General features: G+C 33.5%; 2 protein-coding genes across 6 annotated transcripts in view; one reads left to right on the top strand and one right to left on the bottom strand.

The window, feature by feature from the left end:
• LOC126873736 (uncharacterized) overlaps positions 1-18,714 on the bottom strand; it is a 97,490-nt gene that overhangs the window by 58,828 nt on the left and 19,948 nt on the right. For 3 of the 4 annotated variants that reach the window (XM_050634927.1, XM_050634928.1, XM_050634930.1), the window contains exon 1: positions 7,876-12,246. The exons of the other annotated variant lie outside the window; for it this stretch is intronic. The gene's annotated coding sequence lies outside the window, so the exon portion shown is untranslated. Of the gene's footprint in view, positions 1-7,875; positions 12,247-18,714 lie in introns of those variants that run through there. 4 annotated transcript variants of the gene reach the window in all.
• LOC126873684 (apolipophorins) overlaps positions 13,932-18,714 on the top strand; it is a 46,233-nt gene continuing 41,450 nt past the window's right edge. For both annotated transcript variants that reach the window (XM_050634783.1, XM_050634782.1), the window contains exon 1: positions 13,932-14,115. In XM_050634783.1, the coding sequence (XP_050490740.1) occupies positions 14,040-14,115 (76 nt within the window). In that variant the 5' untranslated portion in view covers positions 13,932-14,039. The remainder of the gene's footprint in view (positions 14,116-18,714) is intronic.

The raw sequence follows: 18,714 nt of genomic DNA, 5'->3' as shown, positions 1-18,714 counted from the left end.
CCAAACTACTCGATAGTATCATATTAATATTAATATTAATATTTCACACATATCCCTCACACAAATATATGAAATATAAATATCCCTCAAAAGGTTACAAATGTTACCCTTACCCAGCATTTATAAATGCTTATCATATAATTAAAAAATCATTTACTTATCTTGTTTATACAACAAAATTCGATTCCTTGCTAAATATTTAATATCTGACCATTTGCAAGCCATCAGAGACAATAAAGAATTTTCCAAAGAGCGATATAAAAGTGATACGATTCGGGAGAGACAGTAAGCTCGCGATTTACTAAAATTTAATATTCCTCTCTGGTAAAAAAAAAAAAAGCAATCGAATGAAACTTTTATTAGTACCGACAGACACGAGAGTGTACCTCGAATCGTGTGTCTCGAGTAGAACTGGTGCATCGTGTTACAGGAAACATGCGAGAGCGAACAGAATGGCAGTGTAAACGATTTGTACGCTTGTAACAGGCGCGGTATCGGAAACGACGACGCTCGACACCCCGACGAAAGCACCCCGTATTCCAGGATGTTATCCGATCAATATAAATTGCCGACTGGAAATGTCGCGACACATTACGTAAAGTTCAGCGATTCACGGCCGGGGCCTCCACGTGCGGATCAACCTCTCTCTCTCTCTCCTCGTTTAAACAAAGACCGCCAAATTGGTGATGATATTTCGCGAAATAAACGAGAATTAAAGCGATGCGACGAGAATTAAAGGGTGACGGACGAAACGGGGAAAGTGGTTGGTTTTGCGCGAAGGGGTGAAACGCCACACGCGAGAGCTCCAAAAGAGTTAACGTCGGCTCTATAAATAAAGCGAACTAAATTTAGGACGCCCGTTTTTTTCGCTCGCAACCGTTTTGTTTTTTTTTCTTCTTTTTTTTTCTCCCCAGAAAAAACGTTTGTTACGCTCGATCTGTATGGAGGAGAAACAGAGGAGATGGAGGATCGATGGGACAGAAATAGAATTTTTGTGTATCTTCGCGACACGAAATGCAACTTTGAATATCTTTGAGAGAATTTTGTAAACACGTGTGAGTTTACGCGTTGCGTATCAAGCTTATTCAAAGTTCCAGCAAGAAATGGAAGTATTTGTACAGTTAGTTCGTTGTTGAATTAAAAGATTTCTTATATTATTATAGGTATTCAAGTATATGTAATTGTATATTATACGCAGATATTTTCGAGTAGAAACGTATATAAAAACAGAAATTAGTTTGCAAATATCTTATAACATCGAAAGAATACCTTAAAGAATCTTTGGAAGAAGCTGGGAACTATGAAACCTATAGGAGGACACGATTAGTCACTTCTTCCTCTTTTTACAGGAGAGTACTTTTTAAAATTCAATATTTCATATAAAATTCATTGTTAACTAATCTCATGTCATCAAAATTCCATAATTTTAAGGATATTGCTCCTGTCTTAATATTGAAATATTGTTTCAAAACTTCATCGACTATGCCTCTGTAACTAACTTTTGATTCTTTTGATTTTCTCTTTAGTCATAAAATAACATTAAAATAAAAAGTCAATGAAGTATCATGCTTTTTTCTGTGATCTTCACATAGAATCAAAGTTTGTTAGAAATTTATTTATCCATATCCAATAGATCGCACATAAATTATTTGTCGAAACAGGAAGCGCACTGAATATTAATTGAAACACGGAAATTAATCGATAGTACGGCAGCAATGTTTTTGTTTCGATAAAATGTTATCATTTTTTGTAAAAAAAAAAACTGATAAAGCGAGAAACTTTTCGAGTCAAAGAGAATATTTCATTTTGCTTTGCGGAATATTTAAAATTTTAAATGTTGTCATTAAAAATCTGTTAAAATACTTGTCGAAATATTTAATGTCAAAACGTTATCGTATAATTCAATTAACATTTATTATTATAACTATGTAGAAAATGATAATAAGGAAAAACTAGTGTAAATGTCTATGTATAACATACAATTACATATATTCGTTTGGTGGACGTCGATGAAGATTGGATCTGATTTGCCGTCTCTAAATCAACGATCGTGGACTTCGTTCGTATTAAATCCTGAGTCATTTGTTTGTTTGTAGCATGCACTCGGCGATAGCGGAAGGATACTAGTTAAATCTAACGATCGTCTTGTTCTATCGAACGGCCTCCACATTGGAAATGATTCAATTCATTTGCGTTTCATTAATCAAACGAAAATGCATCGTGACGCAAGCGATAAAAATTCGTAGGTTTGCAGCTGAAAGATTCGATAATCTTAACATTCCCAAACATAAATTGCGTGACTCTCAATAAAGAAATGACATTTGACCATAGAAAAATAGTTGACGCATCCATTAATAAAATAAATAATAACAATAAAAGGAAGAAATGTGACAGAAAAATCTACTTGATAAGGCGATCGTTCTTATATAATTTCAGACGTATTTTATTGTATATACTTTTAGGCACCGTTAATCAAAAATTTTAGAAATGAAAATACGGGAGTTCATTTTTCGAAGATAATTTTTTAATCAAGCTTGAATGCTTCACAAGCAAGAGATATTTCGATTGAAAAGTTCTCAATTTAGTTAATTGAAACTTTAAAATATTTAGGAAAGAGAGATGAAATATTCTCTTTGATTCGAAAAATTTCTCGTTTTACCAGCCTTTGAAGTCTATAGAAAGCTCTCGAATTTGAAGAAACTAGTTTCTTTACGTTCGTAAGCTTTCTGTTTAAGGATATTGTACGTCGAAATTATATAACAATATAGTAGAATTTTTGATATTTTAATTTTATTAATGTTATATCAAAATATAATAAATAGATATTGAAGTAAACAAGTACATAAATACAAATTTAATGAATGAATTGCATAGTTTTTAAATCAGGTATTTACTGATTCTTATTTACGAATTTCTTCATTCAAAACGTTAAACACTTCAAGAAAATAAAGCTTTCACTTTGAAACTTTGACTACGATTCAAAAAATTCTAATTTCGAAAAATCCACAAAAACCCTGCATTGTAATTTAAAAATTTTGAGCAAATCCAAAGCGTTCGAAACTAGTCGAACAATTGGGAAATTTTTCATTTTAAAATTTGATCATTTAGAAAATTCTCAGGTATAAAATACTTTGGATGCAATTTTGTTTCTATCTAAAAACCTACGAGAGATTTATGTGTCAAAGAACAACCTAATTGAAAAACTTCCGTAATCATAAATTGACCGAATAGAAATTTATCAATTTGAAAAGTTCTTCAACGCTATTTTCAATCTGCAATTTAAAAATATCTTCATATTGCGCATAATAATTCGACTGGTTTTATAAGATCCATGCTAAGCTGAATAATAATTTTTAACGAAGAAATTCTCAATCTGCGAAATTCTTAATTCGTTCTATAGGAAACACAAAGAGCCATACAGGAAACTATCAAATTATAAAATTATTAGCCAATACATCGTTCTGTATACTTCAATCGTATAATATACAGGGTGACTAATAATTTCCTTTGCTCGTGTTTAGTAAAGATGCGATAATATTCAGGAAAAATTCGTTGATAAACTTCTTCCAGTAAAACAAACGAATGTGTTCGTACAAATGCCACGATGCGACATTTCTCCCAGTTCACATGGACTTGTTTTTTATTCGTTGATCTCTGGGCGGAAGATACGACGATGCATCAGAATATGATATTAGAGCGTAATTGAGATGCACAATAAAAATCGCATCGGCACTTTCCTTCTTCGACAGATTCTGGGACAACGCGACCATTGTTCGCTATTGGCTATTAGAAAAATCCTCGATTCTGTTATCTGAATTTCTCAAGTTTAATTGTCGATCGAAGATAGGAATACAATTCACGAGGAAATAAAGCTTGAGGGAGAACATTTCCATAAAAAGGAATTAATAAGAAACTAGAAGTAATAAGAGAAATCTTTCCACGTTACGTCTTAGTATTATTTATTATTCATAGTGTCTCGGCGTTTATGCTACGAGCAAGACGAAGTTGAAAATACAGAGTAAACCGTTTTCGTTTGTGACTTCGTTCTCGGGAGAAACGAATTTGAAAATTTGCTTGCTTCGTATTGAATGTCATTCATATTTGGACGTAGTATATTGTTTATAGAGAAAATAGAAAAATACTATCGATTAGTATATAGGAAAGTAGATAGTTTCGTTTACAAGGGCTACGAGTTTAAATTACTGGTCCTCCACTTCCGGAAAAATATCAGCGTCATTCGACACCGCGTCACTTTGTCTAATTTTTCCTCGGCCTTCTAACGTTTCAAAAAACATGACGTAAAATGAGAGTGATTACGTAGAATATATTGTAAGTAGGTGTACGTGTATGTGTATTGTTTAAAAATTTAGGTTATTTCTGATATTCGCAATCTATGACAGAAATGCAGATCAAAGCTAATTTAATTCGCTACATTTGTCTTTATTCTATCGTTCGTATTCGTATATTTATCGTTCTTCGTTTTATCGGACAAACATAATATTTACTGAATAAGACTAAAAAAAAAAAAAAAAAATAATTCGCCGAAATATAACGGAAAAAATTACATGGTTTATTTAAAAAAAGGTAATTTTAAATTCACTGCGAAAAAGAAAAGTATTTTCAAAGATGATTATTAACTTTATACTTAACCCATTTAACGTAGTTCAATTTTACATAATTAGATAGATAACTCTATTTTCCTGCTTTTCGTCCTTGGAAAGAGGGTTGCCACGTGGTCGTACCTACGAAATCAATATACGTATATATACAACATACATTGACACAATACTTTAAAGACAGTTCCAATACTTAGCATACTTTTAATTATAGTTATTTAGTTTAATTATAGAATAGGATAATTTTAATTACTTTGATTTTATTAGATTATCGTAAACGTGATAAGAAAACGATGTAGAACATTCTATATTTTATTGATCTAGATATAGAGTTTTCTCAATAGAAAATCGAAAGTTTCAAGCACAGTAAATATGGTCAACTATATTAAAATTTTAATAATCTTAGACTGTGTAATTTTTCAAGATATTTTTGCAAATTTTTCTTTATCGTTTTAACTGTTTTGATACTATATTATTGTATAGCGCCTTAATGCTATATTGTAAATATTCAAAGTAACCATTTTTCACAGGACGTGAATGAGAAGCTCGTTTAAATTTAGTGTGTGTTCATTACATAATCTAATGGTAGCATAACGAGGCTATCAAACGTTACTTGACCTTTTTATTACATCTTTATTATAAAAGAATTTGCTACGTAGATAACGCACAACGACGAAGGAAAAAAGAGCGCGGAAACAGTTGAGCAAAAATTGACAGAATTGATACTGTCGTAAGCGATTAGCATTCTTCCCGATAACCGTTGATATCATGCTTACATGAAAAGAGGAATATCGAGAATCAAGAAAAGGAAGTACAGACCCGATACAAAATCTCGGATTAGAAGCGACAAAAGCCCAAAACTACGAAATGAATTGTGTAGAATAAAACATGAAGGAATTATATCGATACATAATATAAACATAGAAAACGACGAAATGTGCAAAATGTTAAAATATTACAATCTAAAATTTTTAACGCTCATAGTAAACATCAAATTGATAAAGATAATTTTCTATCATTTTATAGGAATATAAACTACTTAATATACAGTTTAACCTACTCGCGCATAATAAAATTATGATGTTTAAAACGATTAAAATAAATAAAACGAATAAAAAGAAAGTGTTCGAAAAGAACAAAATTGAAATAAGTAGAATATTTACGTATACGGATATGTATCGCCTAAACTAAAGAAAGACATAACGAATACTCTGAACTTTTTAGATTCTCAAATTTTTTACTGCGCAATGATCGTTTCTTTTACGTATATTTTACGCGTTATTTCATAGCCTCATCCTTAATTTAAGCAGATTGAACAAAATTAGCAAAGATATCTCACTCAAAAAGTAGTAAAAATAATTTTATAGTTATTGTAATCCGTATCTCTCCATGTAACTTTTATTCGATTTATTGCTCCCGCGTTTCTACCGTTTTAGTTCGATATCTTACTTATAACTATAACTTTACTTTTTATTCGAGAAATTTCCTAAAATGGATGCATGTCGTTCGCCAAGAAATAATCTGATACTCGTGACTTTAACAGTGTGCCATCGTTCTCCATTTTCATACTCTCTTTTAAGCTCGACGCAGGGGTGACCAAATGATCACATTCCATGCACCGTGTACATCGGTTACGCTCGTTCACCGGCGTGTAATCAAAAGGTACAAAGGAGCTGGTGTTGCTGTTTGTTTGGTGTCCCCTCAAAAACGCGGTAACACACAGGATACGCAACACGATTTTCAACGATACGTCCACGCGTTCCTTTGATCGCGGAACAACCTGTTCGTGGATGGAAATCCACAAAGAGGAAAATATACGCGGCGATCCTCGAACGGAAGGGTCATTGAAGGATCATCGAGGATCGATCGACGAACGAAAATTGAATAATTCTCATCGACGAATAGAGATCCACTGGAATGATTGTTATTCGAGATCGATCGTTGTCGTCTACGATAAAAGTACTCGAACATTCGCTTATCTTTGGCAAGATTGTATTTTAATCGAGTTACTGTGTATGTAATGTTATTTAACCGAACTTCAAATTTGAGAAGCGACGATAGATACCGCCTATCGGATTTTAATTACCGTGTGTTTTCAACAAGCTGAATGGAAATCTCAAAAAGGATCCATAGTACATTTTGGCCACAGTCGAATTAACAGTATAGTTCTAGTATAGCTGTCGATCATTTTACTACATGCAGGTTGCAGATATTTCGTAAGAAAGCGGTGTAACGTTGAACACAAGAAATACACTGGATGTTTGAAAGTTATGAAAAAGTGTAACTTAAAAATCCAAAAATCTGCTAAATGTTCTTGTTCGAACTTTTAATCTCGTTGTCAGCTGTTTCGATTCGTTAAGTTCAGAGTAAGAAACAAAAAGAGTGAGTGAAATAAAAACGAAAATATATGGATCTTTTTAATTATTTATAAATAATTAACATTCATCTTTTTTAACACCTTCCGTAGTCCTGACTGTGTAACGCTCTATCGAAAAGAAACTCGTTTTCTATAGAAGTTTAATAAAGTTTCCGAGATGAAGAAGAACTCCGAATGGACTCTCGACTCGAATGGCATTTTTCCATTTTTCTGGATGGAGCAACGGTCACGGTGTTATCACTTCTAAGCTTGTTACACGCAGCTTATTAATAACAAAGTTGGTCGCATATTAATTCTATTCGAGTTCGATTTTCACGTAACACGCTAAATGAGGTTACAAGTTTATAAATCAAAATCATAGGCGAGATATCGGAAAATAATTCTTTTCGGGGAGCTTTTTACATGTACTCGGCGCATGCTCCAAAATATAAAAGGTTTTTCTTTATTACTTTCAAGTTAAACGAAATATTAGAAATATTTAAGGTAAGGTTTTTTGACGAATACGCTGCGGATATTTAGAAAAATTTGAATATGCAAAGACGAAGAAGTCATAAAGAAAATGACAAAATTTCTCGAAATGGTATTATGGATACGACATTTCAGTTGTTATGGAATCTATATATTAGGTTGTCCGAAAAGTATCTTTCAACGTGTCTTTTACAACAGTGCACCTTTATACAAACGTGAAACCAAGTCTGTGAAATGTCGCGGTGTTTATCTCAACAGAATAAAATAGATCGTACGTAATATAAAACAAAAAACGTTGTGCGTCTATTATTTCCTCATACAACGAAAGAAACTTTTCGGACAACCTAATAATATAACTTACCTTTATCGTTACAAAAGATGGTGTTTTATCTCTTCACCATTCATATCACTCACCGTTTCAATTTCTCCGTATTTCGATGCTTTGCTTTCTTATTTAATTCGTTTTCGATTTTCAATTTGTACCACATCATGTAGCAACCATTCTCGATTAGCAAATATGTAGCAAACCCTCGGCAAACATACGAAACGCGCATTATCAAAACAATATTCTAGATACCGACGATACCAGAGAGCAACGTTAAGTGTAGAGAGCCCCATCTGATAGCCGGAATATGTTAATGACGCGTCGACCGGCAAAGTCATGCACGGATTGTGCGCAGTGACATTTTTAAATAGATTGAAATTGGGGTGACATCGCTCCAATTTGTCCTCTTACGCTTTACTAAATCGAATCATTTCAAATATTTTGATCATGTCAACAAATCATATCAACTACAGTGGCAGCGATTTCGTGGTGCAGGTGAAACCAAGGAGATCCTGTGGCTCAAAATACGATAAAAGTTAAGAATAATGAAATTACGTTGGAGATTTTATATTTTAGAAAATCGAGTTCGAAAACTTCGATTCCTCCAAGTTACACATATGACCAGGCATTTTGTACATTTAAAGTATATTTACTTTAAAAACGGTCTTCTTAATCGACTAAAATTACAAACTTTTGTTCACCATATCGTAGAGTTGGTAGTTGGAAAACATGGCGTTATCACGATACGTTTGCTAGTTAAAGTCCGTGTTACTTTCCACAATGTCGTCGTTGTTACTATAAACCAATGATTAATTCGTTTACTGACAATTTTCCATTCAAATCTGTCTTGTATCGTTGTCTCGTCCAATTATCTGTCGACGTGTTTACGTATTGAAACTTCACGCATTCAATTCTCGACGAGATTGCTACGAGTAATCTTGTTTTCCCATTAAAATCAACATAGACAAGTAGAGAATTTTCAGATATGAATTTTCGAAGAATTTGATACATGTGTTGAAATTTACTGTACGATGAATGTACATTTATATCAAATTCATATTAAAATTTCACAGAAACATTATTTCATAAACGTCAAGATTAATAAAATTAAGTGGAAATTCTGGACGCGTAATTTCGATATTCAGACCGATGATTATTAAAAATCTTGGGTCATCGGAAGATTGGATTCATTTTGGTCGCGTGTAGTACAAGGTATTTCTGAGTCACTCGCTTATATAACGTTTCAAACAAATTGTACATTCAGTGTCGCATAGTATAGTAGAAATCTTTTTATGTACATACTTCGTAGATTTAATTATTAGAATATTATAAATACGTATAGTGGCTCATAAAAGTGATAGAATACTTACGTTTGAACGTATTGTTTATATAAAATATTTTATAATTTCATTAACCTGAGAAAACGATTATATTGATAAAATTTGTAAATGTTTATAGGAGTTACGAGATACTGCAAACATGTATTTAGTAAGAAAACAATGTACATGGTGAATAGCCATTACGACTCTATAAATACATCTCTGCAAAATAAAAACACTGTACCTATTGTATTTCGTTTTTTACTGAATTTTATTTAACCTGAGATATTAAAAATCTACTCGTCAAATCAAAATAAACTTGTTATCGCACAATTTTAGGAGCAACAAAATTTAGATTATTCGTCACATTGAATAGGAAGAAAAAACAAAGATATCAAAAGAACCTTGGAGTTTTTCTTTTATTACTTTATTCATCTATCACTATATTCATGTATAATTCATATTATTTAGTTGATTTTTTTTTTTTTTTTTTTTTTTGGAAGAGAACCGAAACACTGCGACGTGGATGACATGGAAGCCAAACGAGATGGAGATACAGAACAATTTTCTAGCGAGGTTTACTGTTTCGAGCGTAATTGCATTGTACCCAGTTGGAGAAGCCGGAGAATCGTCGAAAGAACGACGTTAATCTTCGGCTAAAAAAGATTCGATTAAAGGCGAACTTTTTGCATTAATTCAACTTTAATTAATTTACAAGAGGCTTCATTTAACATTATGTACCTTTTCGCCGGGTTTTGTCTTTCCTTCCTTTTTCTTTCTCATCTTCTTTTTTATCTTTTCCAAGAGAAAGACGTTCACTCGTCTCGAAGTAATTTGAATGCATCGAGGAACGAGATAAAAATGTAAGTTTAACTTTCTCCGACTAAGACAAAATTTCGTTGAGCTTTCCGTGTAATTTGACTTTAATTAATTTATCAAAGCTGCTATTCAACATTGGCTTTTTCCCTCTTTTTTCTCTTATTTTTTCGTCCTTTTTTTTTAATGTCGGTTTGAAAAGAAATAATTACGTCTGCGTACAATTTCAAGGTAGCGGTAGGCGAAAGGACGATGAATTTAGTCTCGTTTAGGTCTAAAACCTCGTGTAAAATACACTTGGCTGGCCGCGTCTCTACACATTAATTTTCATTTCTTTTGATTCTAAGGATGCCCTTCGCGTTCCTTTCAACGAAGCTCCGAGTTATCTTTCATGTATAGAGGAGTCAGAAATTTTATTACTTCATTTATTTTGCGACATGTCTCAGTGCGTGACGTCTCTCATCATCGCCTGATTTTATCGTAATAATACATAAGAATATTCTATCGTGTTGCGATGTAAATTAGTTGACACGAATTGAATAATAGAGATCATGAGTGGCGCTTCAAAATTTATAAAAGCTATTTTCCACAAATTTGAGGAATGTCTGATACCCTGTGCTAAATCACAATTTAATTTTTCTTGGGGCTATTAATAAAATTATATTACAATATCGTATAAAAATATTCTATTTTGCTGTCGTATAAATTAATTAAAATATAGATCTATTATTCGCACACAATAATTTTCGTAGATTTAAAAAATATATCATGGCCTTTATTGATCAATGCAAATTGTATAATCTTGTACAAGAACGTTCTATTGCATTATAACGTAAATTAAGTTAAAATGTAAATAAAGATAAAAGCTGAATGTTCGTGTATGTTTATCTGAAAGTAAATGTTTCAATGATTTTGGACGACCATTGGGAAAATCAATCTTATCAGAACACAAGTCAGTACTCGTAGCAAACAAGATTAGCGCAGGTCGGAACTATCGTTTATCGTTTTGTTTGGAAACGAGTCATTCATTAAATTCTATGAAATAACTTTATCGTAATAGTCACAATCAAGTACCATTTCTAAAAGATCTGCTAAAGGATCTAACCAGCCCTTTGTAACGTTACAAAAGAAAAAAATGACTCGATAAGAAAGCCACGCGCATACTACCCTTTAAAGTACTCAATTAATTCTCATAAAGATTCCAGTTAACAATACTTTGCAATTACTTGAATAATAAACTATATCGTTGCGTTAGAAAGCAAATAACCATTGTTACAAATGAACGGCCCACAGTATCCCGAATAATATACAGGGTGTTTCTAATTTTTCCAGACGAATTACATAGACACAGTACGATGAATAGCAAGAGAAGCAGTGCTAATTATGCAGTTTAGTCGCTTTTTCCAATGTTAGCTATTTTCATTCGACCCAGGAGTGTTTTTACCTTAAATATTGAAGTGATTTTCATAAAATTGGAAGGGAAAAACATTATTATAATTCTCCCGCATAATTAATCAAATAATCCACCAATGATCCTCCAGCAATTTTCTACTCCGAAATAACAAAATTTATTCCGCCTGAAACGACCAGGCAATCTACTTCCTCTACCCCGATCCGCCATAAAATTCCATCCCACGGAACACCTGCACCCCAAAACCGTCTACCAAAGCCACCTAAATCACCCATTACGATCATTCCCCGATCTCCTTCGTTGCCAATAAAAACACCTAAGACCTCGTTCATTCATTCGAACAGTGCACAAGAGAATAACAAACGGGTGACGAATAGCAAGTACCACATGGCATATGCCGAAGACGGTATGATCAGCTGTTCGAAAGGCACAAAGGATATTCTCGACTTGATTGTCGACGTGTGTAATGTCAGGTAAATTGCTTAGATGTTTAGACATTAGACATCAATCGAGTGATTCGCTTCGTCTGTTTTGTCTATTCAGTTTGTTCATTCATTCACAATTACGTAGGTGTTTCCTTAATCGACCTACACACATTGAAATATAATATGTCGCGAAAATATTTGAACACATACAGTAGAAAATTCTCTTTTATGTGTATATCATGCTTGCTATATAAAATGATTTTGAACGATTATATTGGCAAGATTTGAAACCAATCTGAAATTGAAAAAAATATAAAAATTACAAGATATAGTAAAAAGTTAGTATACGGCATGAGTAGTCATCATATCATCTTGAATATGTAACAAGTGTTAACGATAATTTTGCTGAATATCGGAGCCTATTGATACAGGCTATCCCAACAATCATGCTACACTAACAAAAGTAACAAATTTTCAAACTCGTTTTTCTCGAAAAGGAAACGTTACATGAAAAAATTTTATTCTATATGTAGTAACTCATGGATCTTAGAGTAAGGACAAGTAATGATGTTTTATTTAGAGTTTAATGTAGTTTAATAAGCGATACTCAATAACAAAAGACCGATTACAATATCGTCGTACGTCTTATTATCATACTATCCCGCTCCTCTACTTACACTCTCTGACTTCCCGATTCACACTCCGTGACCTCTCAACTCACACTGCGCTTCTTCACTCGCATTCTCTCCGCTATAGAGCAAATGCACAGACTGGTCAACGAAATAATAATAACACTGGAAAGCAAGCAATACCGTACAGCCTTCTTTATGGACATAGAGAAGGCATTCGACAAAATAAACCACAAATGCCTTCTACAAACAATCAGGAAACAATTCCCGGAACAAATATACCAATTAATAAAATCCTACTTAAGCAGCAGAACCTTCGTAATAAAAATCAAGGACACATACTCCGAAGTCAAAGACATCAAGGCAGGGGTTCCGCAAGGAAGCGTCTTAGGACCAATATTATACACACTATACACGGCCAACATACCAACGACTACCAATAGCAAAATACTGACATTCGCGGACGACACAGCGGTACTAGTCAGGCATAGTAACCCTGTAACAGCAGTCACATTACTACAAGAACATATCACAAAAATAGAAAAGTGGCTACAAGTTAAACAAATTAAAGCAAACCCCAGTAAATGCAACCATATTACATTCACACTGCGAAAACAGATACCACCAAACATCTTTCTTAACGGCACGCGCATATTACAAACAAGGCAAGTCAAATACCTAGGACTCCACATAAATATTCAGTGCAATATTCAGTAAAGTTCGTTACGTGTTATAATTTTTTATTTTCAATAGATAATTGTTGAAACTTTTTCGCGATTTCTATGAAATAAATAGCTACCTCAAATATCCTATAAGATCTATGTATATTTTCAGAAATTTTTCAAAACCAGTACCATGATTTTCAATCGTAACAATCGAATGTCAGGGAGAACAATGAAATTTGAGAATGTTTCATATATAACACACATATTCATAAAACGTGTCCACATCTTGCTTGATCTGAGATATGTAAAATCAATTCGTCTACATAAATTACGAATAAACTTGTCGTAGCAAATATCAGAAGAAACTCAAGGTTATTTGTTACTTTGGAAAAAAAAGAGGATACAAAGGTATCAATTTTCCGAATGTCCAGTTGGACAAATTGTAAAGTACAAATTAAATAATGATAATAAAAAAAAGAACAAAGGTACCAAAGAAACATCAAAATTCTCTTCTCTTTCACCGTGTAATAGTTTTTTCTTTTTTTTCGAGGGAGAGAGAGAGAGAAACCGAAACACTGTAAGTGAAAACCAAACGAGGTGCAAAAGTTCAAAATAATTTCCCAGCGGGACTGTATCTCAGTAAGTGAATACTAGTGGAAAGTCGAACCCGAAGTGTTTTAACGAAACCTCAAAGCCGATGGATCGCAACATGTTACAGCGTGTGTAAGCCACTTTATGCGACCTGCCACGGGGTCTCGTTATCTCAGTGTCGGCGTGACGAATGGAGCACACACGAACCGTATGCCAATGTCCAGCAGCTTGGTCAAGTGGTAAAGTGCGAGAGGGGGGCCGCAAGAGCATAAAAGCACGGACGAAGAAAAGCGTCCATGCTTTTGTGGTGTTTCTCCCGTGGTCGCATCTCCCGTGCCCCAGGCTGATATACATTGTGCGACAGTGCGAGACTTATCTGCCTACTAGGACAACGATCATGGGACATCCACCTCGACTTAGGAAAGCGACCCTCGTTTGCCTCTTATTTCTGTTCGTGGTTACCGAATCAGCATGTAAGTACCACTTATAATCTTATCTTCAATGCTTACTGCAACCAAAATTCTCCGGTTCATCCAAGAAGCGTATAATTTTCAAACTTGAATACTTCATGCATATTTCTGCATAAATTTTTGCGCGAGAGCATGATGTAAAGAACGTAGATCCGGAACCGCTTCGTCATATTTTCGTTAGAAAATTTCTAAATTGTGAAAACAAATACGAGTGTTCGGATACTCGACTGCCTACATTACAGTTAATTAAGGGAACGAAAATTGTCTTTATTGGATTCATCATTCTCTATAGTAATTCCTGTATTTCATTGACTCTTAGTTGTTTAAATCTTTATTTTTGTTCTATTTTTCTGAGGTGTCTTTTAAACGTTATACTTACGAGTCAATTGTATAATATAATAAAAAGTATGTAAAACTGTAGTAATACAAAATATGTATAGTAAAAAATGTACAGTAATACAAAACCATAGTAATATTTGTATATTTTTCATACCGTTGGAATCTCAGAATGTGTTAGTTAGAAAATTAGATGTATGAATGTAAGGGTCACAGCTTGTATAAATGGAGTTTAAACAAATTAGAAGTCTACTGTATTGAGTTGTGTTAGAAAGTTGATCTTTCGAGGTTGTAATAATGTATTATTGAGACTGAACAATCGAAAATAGGATTAGCAATGGAGGCGTTAGGATTTCCTCGAAAGTAGCTAAATTAGAAAGAGAATGTTGTAGTTTCGGGATATAACTGGAACTTCTTTTAAAAGTAATTTTCTCTATGCACTCTCTCATAGTCAACTTTTTCACATTTTTGTCGCCTACACATTGTGATATATTATTTGATCTTTGCAACGCAATATTTTAATTAAAGATTAAAATTTTTTAGCGTTCATGTGCTTATGCGCGAATCATAAGAACTAAATTCTGGTGAAGATAGGTAACGAAACAAAGACCAGCGGTAGACTCTTTTTTTTAAATAAAGAGGGGCAAATATGAACATGTGTATACATTCGAAATGAAATGAGAAAGCTCGTAGAATAAATTTATAATATCCTATACTTTTAAATTATTATTTCATATAAATAACTGTCTGTAAAATAGTAATATAATCTTATCGGAGAGAAATATGAAGCCTCGATGAAACAAAAACGAACGACAAGTATTCTCTTTTATCTCTAAAATGGCCTTTTTGCGAGACGACGAATTAGGAGATAAATGACACGCTCGCGTTAACCAAAGTTTCTCGGGGTCTTCTGTGACTCTCAGAAGGGAAGAAACAACGACTCTTCTTTGTCATAAAAACGGTTCTTTTGGAGCAGGATATTTCAGAAGAAAGAAGATAGCACATCTTCGTTAGAACTTAAGTCACTTTCTTCCGTTAAGAAACTCTTTTGTTGGGAATGTGCTAAAAAATTGGATGTCTCAAAACAGTTTTCCTTTGAATGGAAGTAGCTCGTTTTAAAACATTCTTAAAGATTCCTTTCTATATGAAAATTTGTTATCCTTTCATATAGAAAATGATAGAACTATCTTTTCGTTGAACTTTTACTGAAAAAGTTCACGATATCGGAATTGCAAGAATAAACACATATATCGCAATCTTTTTTATCTCAAAGAATGATAATTATTTTTAAAAATTTCAAAACTCATTTATTAAAAAAAAAAAAAAGAAATGTTCAGAAATAAGTAGATTCGTTTAAAAAGAAAAAATTATGTACATTACAGTTGAATTATGATATAACATAAATAATTGACGAATCGGGGGCAAAATTCATGGAATTGGATGATATCGAACTCCTGAACATTCCATATATTTTCGACAAGCGATAAAAGACATATAAATATAAACAGATAAAATCCATCGCTCTTTTTTTAAGTATTTCGATGATATTAGTATCATTTTAGACACAAAATTTTAAGAAATACTCTTCCCTGAATCGAATTATTCGTGGAAATATCTTCCATTCGAGATATATGAAAGGAAGAAACCAATGACAACAAAACTGGTTCGATCAACTAGTTATCTAGCTTGCGAAATAGTTAGCATAAGCTCTTGTAAGCGTTATCTAACTCGCAGATTAGCAATATGTATTTGGCGAGTCTTTCTTTTTATCGTTAAAAGCTATAATCATTAAGAAATCGTAATAGAATTTTAACCTCTTGGAACCTCTTAATTTCTTCGAAACTTTTTTAATTCGAAGACTTGTTCGTTATCGAACGAATCTCGATAGCTCGAAAATCGAATTGAATTTCAATATTTTAATCGAAATTATAGTATTTCAAATCGGATTATTTAATGGTTCCTATTCAATTGTAATTTCACTGTCACTGCAAAAGATGGATTAATGTTATTTAAGAATTTATAACAATGTTAACGTAACAACAGGTCAAATTACTTATGCACGTTACACAAAATTATTTCAAATCGGACGACTTAATAATTTCTATTCAGTTGTAATTTCACTGTCACTGCAAAAATAGATCAATGTTATTTAAGAATTTATAACAAGATTAACGCAACAACAGGTCAAATTAGTTCTGCGACGTTATACAAAATTCCATACACATTCGCATATCTTATCGTTGCTTTTTTCCATTTCTTCTTCGTTTGAATTAAATTTAACCTCGTCTTGTCGAAATAAGATGACAGTCATTTTCTTCGTTAGGGAACTTTTCTAGATTATCTTATGATTTTTCAACTTAACAACGAGTCCCGTGGAAATGCAGTTTCTTATTTTAATTTACGGATGAAGAGACCCGTAACTAAACTTAAACTTTCATAAATACATCCGTAATGTTTATAAAGTTTCTTTCATACTAAAATACATTACCATAATCAGATTGTAATATACATCATCATCATCAATCCTCCATAGGAAAATGCTGAGATTTCATTCTTGAATTTGTCTTTAGAATTTTTATCCTCATTTGTATGTCTTATTTTTTATATTCCAATTTCACTTTCGTTTTATCAAACAAAAGCTTTCAATAATTCAACTTAGCATAAAATTGAAACAGGAAATCACGCAGTTCCCAGACCACTGTCAACGCGATGGAACGTGCTTGATTGTATCGGTACCTTCCGCGAGTGCCATGCACAGTGAGAGTTAGAACAAGAGAAAGTGTAATAGTGTTAGTGACAACGGGATAGTGATGGTGATCCCACCACTGACACGCGATTTATCACAGGCACGTGCATACATACACTCGTCTGTATAAACACACACAAACAGAATCCCTGAGCACAGTAATCCTCCGACAGCTATCCGCACACTGAAAATTCAAACTCGCAACGGAACAGAACCAAAATCATCCTACGCAAACGCCATGAAACATGAATACGATCCGTAACATGGCACTGAAACGAACCACTGGAAGCTATCGCACAACACCAATAAACAGTATACCCTTCGAAGCTATAAAAACCTCACTAGAGAACGAAGAAGAAAGCACGTGAGCCTAAAATACGCTGCTAAATTATCTTCTACCCCAAACAACCCCTACAATGACGTAACTACACGTGGATACGCAGACCTATAGGACAAAAAGACCAAAAATGCCACACCCTTTCTCCATATAAGCATATCGAAAATATTCGAATATAACTGAAGGTACACATCGATAGCGGTTATAACGGGCAGCTACGGAAAATTAGCACCCTGGGTCGTAAAGATCCCCCAAATAAACACGAGTCTAACAAAAATAACAATTAACATAGAGCATAAAATTGGATTTTCCAGCTTAGACAACAAATACTCTTATCACAATGAAACATATATCGATGCATGAAAAACAGACCAGTTACATTCGGTTTTATTTGCAACGACATAACCAGAAAACAATAACTTCCTAAAGCCACGTCTGCTTTTACAGTTGAAGCATATCCCGTCCTCGGATCCCTCAAATAGATACAAAGAAATAGCAATCATTATACATAATATACTGACTACAATGACATGAGTTTAATGAACGTTATAGGAGAAATCCAAATAATAAGAACGAACGCGAAATCATAGGAAACATCCAAGAGACTTACAAAGAATTTAACAAGAATGGCAAACGCGTGATTTTTACGTGGGTTCCATTTCACCAAGGCCAAAGAGGCAACATTCCTTCCAGCGAACGAAACTGCGTATGAAAATCTTGCCATCTCGCTGCACGTAACCGGAAAAGAAGAATGAAACAGAATATTGACCAAGTCAAGAGAAACGAAAAACCACGACATTGTAGAGAACTTTTAGCGACAAAGGTCCACCCACAATATGACTGAAAAGGAAAGAGCAATTGTGACAATGCAGGCTCACTGCAGGATGCTGCAAAATAATACACCAACACGAACTGGAAAAAACGGAATTAACCTTTTACAGCTTGCGTAACCAAACTTTGACAACCAACTACTATTGTTCGACTGTAAAAAATACAAAAACCAAAGAGCGAAATACAAATTGCACTCACCGCGCAATCTCGATGTCGCAAGCCCACGTAACAAGTAGTTTAAACTTCCTAGAGGATAGAAAGCTGTATCAAGAAATACGTATAATTTTCCAATCTAATGAGTGGCTAATGACAAAGAAATCATCATTCGAGGCGACGGTAAACACGCAACAAA

This window comes from Bombus huntii, chromosome 15 (genome assembly GCF_024542735.1).
Source record: "Bombus huntii isolate Logan2020A chromosome 15, iyBomHunt1.1, whole genome shotgun sequence".
Lineage (NCBI taxonomy): Eukaryota > Metazoa > Arthropoda > Insecta > Hymenoptera > Apidae > Bombus > Bombus huntii.
This window is presented reverse-complemented; position numbering and strand designations above follow the sequence as displayed.